The 10,286-nt window shown below is 18.8% G+C and overlaps 2 protein-coding genes across 2 annotated transcripts; both read right to left on the minus strand.

Annotated features, from left to right (window-relative positions):
- Positions 1–1,348: 1,348 nt before the first annotated feature.
- PGO_000810 (variable surface protein) lies at positions 1,349–2,597 on the minus strand (the record flags this gene model as incomplete). The annotated part of the gene is made up of 3 exons (XM_028690839.1): positions 1,349–1,483; positions 1,681–2,433; positions 2,580–2,597. The coding sequence occupies 3 exons, from the start codon at positions 2,595–2,597 to the stop codon at positions 1,349–1,351; spliced, it is 906 nt and encodes a 301-aa protein (XP_028546640.1).
- A 4,436-nt stretch (positions 2,598–7,033) lies between these two features.
- Positions 7,034–8,072, minus strand: PGO_000815 (variable surface protein; the record flags this gene model as incomplete). The annotated part of the gene is made up of 3 exons (XM_028690840.1): positions 7,034–7,189; positions 7,315–7,935; positions 8,058–8,072. The coding sequence occupies 3 exons, from the start codon at positions 8,070–8,072 to the stop codon at positions 7,034–7,036; spliced, it is 792 nt and encodes a 263-aa protein (XP_028546641.1).
- Positions 8,073–10,286: the final 2,214 nt, after the last annotated feature.

Raw genomic sequence — 10,286 nt, forward strand, 5'->3', positions numbered from 1 at the left:
TACAAATTTGGCTAAAATATAACTTAATTTATCTTAATTTTAGAATATATATATATATTTGTGTATTCTATTTATTTCCTTTGAATAATTTTTAACAAATCAATTCAAATAATATTATTACATTAATGTATTCTTTTAATTCATTATTTTTCAAAGAGGAATAGAAATATACATATATTGTAAACATATCATTAATATATGTATTACTTATATATTATTCATTGAATTAAATTGTTATAATTCTACAATGATTATATATTATTCATATAAAACCCAGGAATTACGTACAGAATTAATATATGCATTAACATATTTTAGGGTTATATGTATTGACATTATAACACATGTATGTAGTATATAAATATTAAAACAAATATTATACTTATCATAAAAAATGTTCTCACAATTACTGATATATATATACAGATTTAAAATTACGTGTCGCAATATATTTAATTTAATTTATAAAATTATATTTAGGAATAATAGATATTATAAAAATTAGATATAAATTTTTTAAAATGCCTTTTCATTAATAAATATATTAATATAAGTATATTATAATTGTGCTTTAATGTTCTTATGAGTGCTGAATAAAAAATATATTGAATACAATTGTATACGGTGTCATTTTACACTCTTGTTTATTAGCCACAATATATTGTTGTAATGATTTGCTCTATTCAAAGTAATATAGGATTAATATTATTTTGTCCTCTCAAAAACGTATAATATTTATATATTAATTATATTATATATTAGTTAAAAGTACATTTTTTTTTAATTTTTATTTAAGTTCACGATAAAAAATTGGTTTTAATTTAATTAATTTTTATTAATACTTTTGGTAATTTGTTTTATGAACATTACATACATTCCTATGTTAAATATTACGTCACTATGTGTCTATATAAAAATTTTGTGTGTTTTTTGTTTAGATGTACAATTTTAATCCATCTATAATAAGCATTTATTACTTTTAGATATAAGTTTGTAAAAACATTCATAGTGTATTAAATTATGTTACTATATATTATATCTATTTTTTTATAAGATCTTATAATTGTACAAGTATATATATTGGCTAAAACTTGTAATTTTTGGAACAAAAATAAATTAGTGTTCATCTTTTAGCAGTGGATCAAAATTAACATTATATTTTCACTTATAGTACAGAGAAAATTGGATATATTTTATTATTTAAAGAAATTTTTAGACATTTTCATTCTTATTAATAGTTACGTTTTTTTTTTTTTTCTTTTTGGTACAATATAATAGCAGATTAATATAATTTTATTTTATAAAACAAATTAAATTGATCTCTTATGTGCTATTTATACAATTATTATTAATTTAATGATGCATATTCTATTATGTAATTTTTATCATTTAAATTGTCGTATGTACGTTCAAAAAAATCCGTTAAATTCTCATATTCATTATATTTTTTACATCCTAATTTTTTTAACCTATTTATCAGATGCTGTATATAGGAACCATAATTGGTATACTGTAAATAAGGAACAATATTATATTTTGATATATGGTAATATACTTCAGGTATGATTTATATAATAATATTTAATATATATATCGTTAATGAAAATTATTATTAACCTTATATAAAGTGAATATAATTATAGATATACAAGTCATTCCGGTTAATGAAGCTAAAATAACCTTGTGCATATATTTCCCATAATAGGATTGTAGGATTTTTGGAACGCCTGCGCATCCAGGCACGCTTTCCATAAAATGATTATATTCCTCTTTATATTTTTTCAGTACTTCACAAAAACTATTATTATTCCCAGCGTTACATATTTTTAAAAGATTTTTATATATTAAAACAGAATCCTCAGTAAATTTGCAAAAAGGTGGCTGTTTATCATAATTTTCTTCACTAGTAATATCAGAATAATCTAATGCAACTGCTTCAGTAGTTTCTTCAGTATTTTCTGTACTTTGAGGACCTTCATAACTTTTATTATAAAATTTCATTTTTTCAAAATTATCATATAGTTCTTGAAGTTTTTCTAATATGTATAAAGTATTATTATCAAGATTTCCAACATAATCTTGGCATTTATTTATTTCTTCATCTTCATATTCTGATTTGTATTTTTCTATCAGTATTCTGTAAGCTTCTTTTGTATTCTTATTAATAAAGGTTAAACTCTCTAGTTCTTCATTTAACTTGAAATTGAAATATCTACAGTATGGTCCAATATTAATATTTTTTTCATCGTATATATATTTTAAATATTTAATAAAGCGCTGACAAACTGATAAAAAATAATAATCTCGATCTCCGAATTCTTTGCATATTTCACTGCACACTGTTTTATAGGTATTATAAGTTGAGTCACCTCTATTTTGTATGTTTTCACTGTACTTGTTTTTACATGTGGGAAACATATCCTTAAAATCAAACTAAAAATTGAAGTCACATAGTATACATAATGTAAAAATATTTCTAGAAAAATACATTTTCATTATATTAAAGAACTATCATATTTTAAAATAAGTTGAAGGAATTATATTTATAATAACATATAGAATCATACATTATTGTTAACGGCTATAGTGTTACCCATTATATTTTCTTCGAGTGAGCCGATAAAAAAAAAAGCCTTTTTTTTTTTATTAAAAAAAGGTTGTGTTTTAATAATATATGAATAAAAATAATTTTTATACAATAAATATATTCTTCATTATTTATAAAATTTATATAATTTCATAAATAAAACACATCTGATTAATTCATTTCTTTTATTAAACCCCAGTATTATAATTGTTTGGAATAGAAAAAACATTTTTTATATTACATATAAATAATAATTATAAATTGTTATAATATCGATTTCTTATAAGAACATTAAGTAAGAAACAATAACATTATAATTATGTCATACATACAACACTGTTACAACATAATAGTTTTTTGATGAAACAATTTATTTGTAATATACATAATGAATATTTTTATCATTGTATGCTTGCATATCTTTAATTAATTTTATTCATTGTAGAATAATTAATGGAATAATTAAATATATGTGTTTAAAATTTAAAAATAATATTTGCAAAAAAAAATTTTATCCTCAGTTTTGTTGTTAAATCCTTAGGATTGACACAATTAGTATGAATAATTTCATCCATTTTATGAAAAATATTATTGATATATAATAAAAATATTTTTCTGTAGTTTTCATTAATTTATGAATAATAGACGTTTTGAAAAAAATAAATTAACCTTATATAAGATGTGCCATTATGATAGAATAAAATTTTATACTATAATTTTATGAATACTTTATTATTTTTTAACTATATCTATAATAAACCTTATATATATTAATACATATGTATATAAGAGAAGTATAATAATTTCATTATAATATATATATATAATTAAATATATTTAATTAGTTATATAATCCGTATTATTAATTATTCACTGTATTCTCATGAATATTATATAATTCAATGTAACCTTATGCATTGATTGATGCAGTATATACATTTATCAAAATAATAATTTTCGAGTACATTAAATTTTAGTATTTAAAGAACATGTTTTTGTTTTTTCTTGTTATTGTACAATACAAAATTACTTATTACTTTTGCTTTAATATATGTTTTTTTTTCTTTTTTTTTTTGCTCATCATGTGAATTGAAATTATATATGTTGAGAAATTATATTAAATTATTTGTATGTGAAACAAATAATATATGCAACGTATATTACATTGGATAGGTGAGATTGAAAATAAAAATAGGATTATATCTATTGATATGTGCTTATATAATACATGGAATGTTATATGAAATATTATTAGTTTTTTTTCATGGAATTGTTTATTATTGCCCAATGAAGAATAATCTATGTAAATAACAAATAAATACATATCACATAAATTGTAATAATTCAGTGTAATATATGAATTTTATTTTTGTTATGTGAATATGACACTATAATGCAAATGTTACAATGTATTACATTTATATATGTATAACAAAATATTACTATTATAATCTGCAAAAGGTTACTAAAAATTTTTTTTTATATATAATACAAAATAATTATAATAAGTTAAACATAAAAATTACTATTTTACTATATAATAAATATCTTGTATTATATAAAAAAATTTATGTGCTTAATTTATCATTTACTTTTCGTTTCTTGTATATATATATTATAATAACTGTAAAGTATTTGGATATGATGTTTTTCTTATTCATATTATTATCACCATTGTGAATTTGTGAATATTATAAGCATTAAAACTTTTAGAATTAATTTGTTATCATATAATTCTTACGTATTATAACATGAAAATACATATATAGAGGAAAGAAAAAATTTCCAGCAAAAACAAATAGAACATAAAGTATTATATTTTAATATTTGTTTTATGTAAAATATTATTCTATTTTTGAAATTATAACCAATTTAATATTCAATAATATTATATTTATATGTTACATATCTTTATATTTATTGAAATATACATACTTATGGAGGAAAAGATCACTATAATGATTGTAATATTAATATAAATATGATCTTCATTTATATTAACCAACAGAATTCATAAAATGATAAAAATCATACAAATTTTATAAATAATTGTTATGAATAATGGACATAAATAACCATACATAGTACATGATAGATTCCAGAAAATGAAAAATTCAAATTGAGGAAAATTTTTTTTAGTTATTCTTAGAAATATATAAAAGTATGTATATATATAAATAACAAGTAAATTCAGAAATTTATGGTAATAGATCAAACTTCCTTTAGAGATTCAGAAGCACTAATTGAATAATAGGTATAGATTCATTGTACTTTATACAATAAATAATATAGTAATCATCTATAATTAGTGTAAGCGTTAAATTGATAACGCTATTTGTTTAATGAATGATGTAATTTAAAAAATAAATTCAGGTTTGCTGTTATTTTTATATAAGATGACTAAATATATTAAATCATATCTTTGAGAAAATATATCACATAAAATAGAGGAAGATGGTTCAGATACAATTGGAATTATATACCCATTTATTCAGTAATATGTATTTTCATATTAGAGGATATAACTTTAGGAACCTTCTAAATTATGGAAGTAATTGTATAAATCTACGAACTAAAATATAGTATTATGGCATAATTATTTCTTAATATATAGTTCAAAAAAGGAGGATAGTTCTTTCAGGAAATAGAGATTAAAAATATATTTTTCATCTAGCATATCAAGTTATAAAACTTTTATGAGACAAATATATATGCTCTTTTATCATATTAAAATAAAATTTAAAATATACACATTGAAGAAATTTCATATATATTTAGTGATATGCATATGAAAAAATTAGATAAATTCTTGGAGAACATCAATAAAATTAGTATGGTTGTATTATTTTCATTAAAATTATTGGTTTTATTGATCAGTATTAAAAAAATTTTTTTTTATGATACATAAATAATTCTTATATTTTAGTAATAACATCAATATATATACAAAAACATAATGTGTGACATAACGTCATGTAATATAATAAATTTCAAAACATAGATGTTAGCATTTTGTAATTTTTGTTTATTTTTATAATATATAATTATTTCTTAGGCATAATTATCAAAGTGGTTAATAAAATATTTTAAGAATTAGTGGCTATTCTTTATAATTAAAATAATTCACATTAATGAACTCCACATTATAACTGTGCTTAATATAATAATTATGCTGATATATGTAAAAAATCATGTAATTAGTGGATTAGATCTGTAAAGATATATATTATGCTACCAGTAATAAAATTAGTTAAAATTCAATGAATCTTTTACGTAAAAAATGATGTTTATTAATTCATTCAACAGCTTGAAGGAATTATGAAGACATAATATTTTATTATATATAATAATTCTATTTTCTATTATGATGTAACGATTTAATTAATATTTTATATTAAAATTAAATTTAATTATTAATTTAAATGTATTTATATTACTTTAAAAATTATGAGTACATTATATATATGTATAGTCAATTTCTTTCTTTCTCTTTTTTCTTAATGTTACATTATATTATTTACTTTGTGAGTAAACAACCCTTAATATGGAAAAATATATGTGTTATGATTTATGAAATCCTAATAAAGTTATAAGTCTTATTCTCATATGTATTAAAAAACTAGGGACAATTATTAATACAAAATATTTTGTTATATTCTATACAAACTATGGTTAATATATAGAATAAAAATATAATAAATATTAAATATATTATGTAAAGGATTGTGCTCAGATAACAATTATATATGTAAAATATAAATATATATAATTATAAGAAAGTCATATTTAATAACTTGCTTTTCATAAAGAACGAATATTCTTCATCTTAGATCATATTATAAAAAAACCCATTTATGGTAATTCATTGCAATTATTGATGAATATAACATATTGAACATAATGATTCAATAATGTGTTACCTTTTTTAATAATATTATTTTTATAAAAAAATTAAATTAAGAAGTGGTATAATACATATATTTTTATATATGGAATTACACGATTAGAATTATGGGAATATGCAGTTTTCGAAATTAAAATATCGTAGTATGTAGTTCATGAATGAAAGGTTAATTATTATATGTAATGTAAATAATTCATAAATCTTACAAGTAAAATGCCCTTATTAAAACTAAATCGTGAATATCTGATTAAATGAAAGTTGAAATGGAATTAATTAAGGCATTTTTATTAAGCTTTCTTTAGATTTATTTTGTTTATAAAGTAGATATATTTATATGTAATTTGAACAGAATAAAATGAATCTTGAATATTTTTTTAATGTACGTATGTGTAATTATTTTCTTCACTATGAAATATTATGTATACAATCAAAATTAATGTATATATTATATTATTTTTGCAAACATATTTTGATATTATCTAATAAATGTTTATTTCACATAATAATCTTTATTAAATGTATATATATATATAATAATAAAATTAGTCGCAGCTATATGACATATTATATCCCATATCAGATAATATATTTACAGGAATTTCGGATGACTGCATATTATTCCATTCTTCATTTATATGATTTCGTATATTTAATATTCTTTTTATTCTACGAGTTATATTTGTACGATATGGTGTAAACTAATTTATAGAAAAGAAAAATGTATTAATTAAAAATATAATATATTAAAAATGAATTGTACATTTTAAAATTATGCATAGAAATTAATATAAAACGAATTTACTTAAAAAATATCACAATTAACCTTAATAAAAATAAATAGAAATACTAATAGAATCACAATAACTGTAATTATAATAGGAAATGATCTATTATTTTGGCATGGGTGTGATATTATGGTTTCACAACTTTCACAAACTTCAGTTTCTTTTGGCGTACTATTTTTATGTAAAATGACATTTATTGCATTACATAATTTATCGTCATTAATATAATCACAGTATTCTTTTACAGTATCAATACCTTTATAAATGTCGTACATAGATTGTAGTATATTATTTTCTTGGTCGTTAATAATAGTGCTATATTTTCTAACATTACAAACATTTTTTCCAGGTGTTTCTATGGAAAACAAATCTCTATAAACTGCATTTATTTCTCCAGATAAACCAATGGATTTTAATTCATTATATATCCAAAAATATAAGTAAAAGCAAAGTGAATCTCTAGATATTTTATTAGAATTTTCATTTATTTTAGACGCAAAATTCACGGCTGCGTTACATTTTTTAATATGGAATTTCTGCATTAAATTTGACTGTGCGCCAAAAACACCACTAGTACAATGATGATTATTACTATCTTTAGTTTTAATATAGCTTTCTATTATTGTGTTACATTTAGGAAAATTTTCCACTAATCTATACTAAAAAGAAGAAACAGAATCATATGCGCAATATAATATTCTGTTGAACAATTTTATATTATAATATTTAAAATAGTATATAATTTTATTATTGAAATTTATATATATTATTAATAATATACATTAATTGTATCCATCTTAGTTAAGATATAAAATTTGCATATGACCTATGGACAGTAAAGAATATTGAGGGTACTTGAGTTTATATTTTTAAAAATAAAGATATATATTATAATGAATCATATATTCCTTTTATTTAGTTACTAAAGTTCATTAAAAATTGTCTTCCGCTTTCTAGATAATTAAGTAACATCTAAAAAGAATTTTAGCAATTATGTCTTAATTATAATATAACTATTAATTATTAGTGCTCAAAATCATTAAATATATGTTTTTTATTTATTAAAATTAAAATAATAAAAACATCATTAAAAAAATATAATATTAATATTGTCATTATAATAAAAGTTATGAAATTTTACGAAGACTCTATATATTATATATATATATATATTTTATATATGTTCATATTTTGAGTATAAAAAGTTATTTGGCTTTCTATCCTGAGACATTGTATTATTTTTAGTTATATATATAATTTTAGGTAAAAAATAATAAATAATAATGTATATAAGAAGTAGCGTCCAGGATTTATTAATTCCGTTATTCCTGCATATATATAATAATACACTAATTCTAATGGTTTATAGAATTTTATATGAGTTTTATATAATCACAATACATATTATATATTAACAATTACCTATTTTATAATTTTTTGTATTAATATAAAGGAAAAAAGTATTATTTTTTATGTATGTATATATTTATATTCATATTTATATTTTATATATATTAATAAAAAATTCTTGCTAAAATAAACATTTATCTTTGAAAAAATGGCATTATATAATTTTTTCATTTATGATGTATAATATAAATTCTTTCATTATCCTTTATATACTATTTTTGCAGTTTATATATTTTTACAGACTCGTAATATTTTTAGACTAATATTATAGAATATAATGATATAAATGTATGATTGTAAACGATATTTTTATGAATGAAAATATGAATTTAATTTTCTCTTTTTTATTTTATAAAAGAAAATTTATATTTTATATTTAGTGGTATATATAATTTAGTTTTGCATAAAACTACTATAACACAGCTGTATATTTTCCCTATTCTTAAAAAATATATATATATCTGATACTAATTTTATATATATGTGCATTCTATAAAAAAAAAATAATAAATTATATTAATCAGAAGTATAAAAAAAATGTAACTAAATCCGACTAATCAAAAAACTACAAAATTTTATTTTGCGATCTATTTTTTTATCCAAATAATATTTTTTGAAATATAAAAATACAGAAGAGCTTTGTTATTTTATGCACATAAAAGAGTGTTAGTTAATATATTATTAATTACACATAATGTTGTTATAATAAGATATTAGTTAACAATATATAAATGGACAAAAAAAAAAATAATTTATTTTTTATAAAATATCATTAAGGGCAATATTTATGTGAAGATTACATTTACTATTTATGTACGCATAATTTTGTAAATTTTAATTCTTATTAAAAGAAACGCATTCAATATATATATTTTTTTTTTTCTTTTTTTTAAATATCAAAGTGTATATAATAATTTTAATAACAACGAATATTTATACATGAAAAAAAAAGCATCATGAAAAGTGTATAAAAAAATAAATAGTAAAAAACTATTGTAAACAATATTAATATTATGTTCTTTTTTAATATGATACATTAAAAAAATAGAAACATAACTAAATTTATAGAAAATTCAAAAGGAAAATTTTATAAAAAGAGGTATAATATACTTTATTTTTATGCAAATCACAATATGCATTAAAAAACATTTTAAATAATGTATGAACAATTATTATATGTTCACATTATGAATTAAATCTGAATTTCAATAATTTTAATATTTTTATTAGATTTTTTTAATATTCATAATATTTTTCTAGGTGATGATATTCACTTTTGAAAATATAACAGATATATGTTTAATGTATTAATGGAAGAAACATATTATATCTTGTGTTCCTATTTAAAATTTTTTTGTAATTAATTTATATGCACTAGTGTTAATTTTCTTTTTAGAAAGTGGAGTTTTTTTAATTGATATTGAAATAACTTCCAATACGCCTACTACGATAAATTAAATGTTTTAGTTATGAAACATGTAAATATATTAGAAATAAAATATACATATACATTTTATATTATGACGTTATTAATAAATATTATCTTATATAATATATGTGAATTCTCAGTATCCATTATGCATTTTCTAATTCTTGTTTT

Source organism: Plasmodium gonderi (assembly GCF_002157705.1).
Source record: "Plasmodium gonderi DNA, contig: Pgo-contig_76, whole genome shotgun sequence".
Taxonomy (NCBI): Eukaryota; Apicomplexa; class Aconoidasida; order Haemosporida; family Plasmodiidae; genus Plasmodium; species Plasmodium gonderi.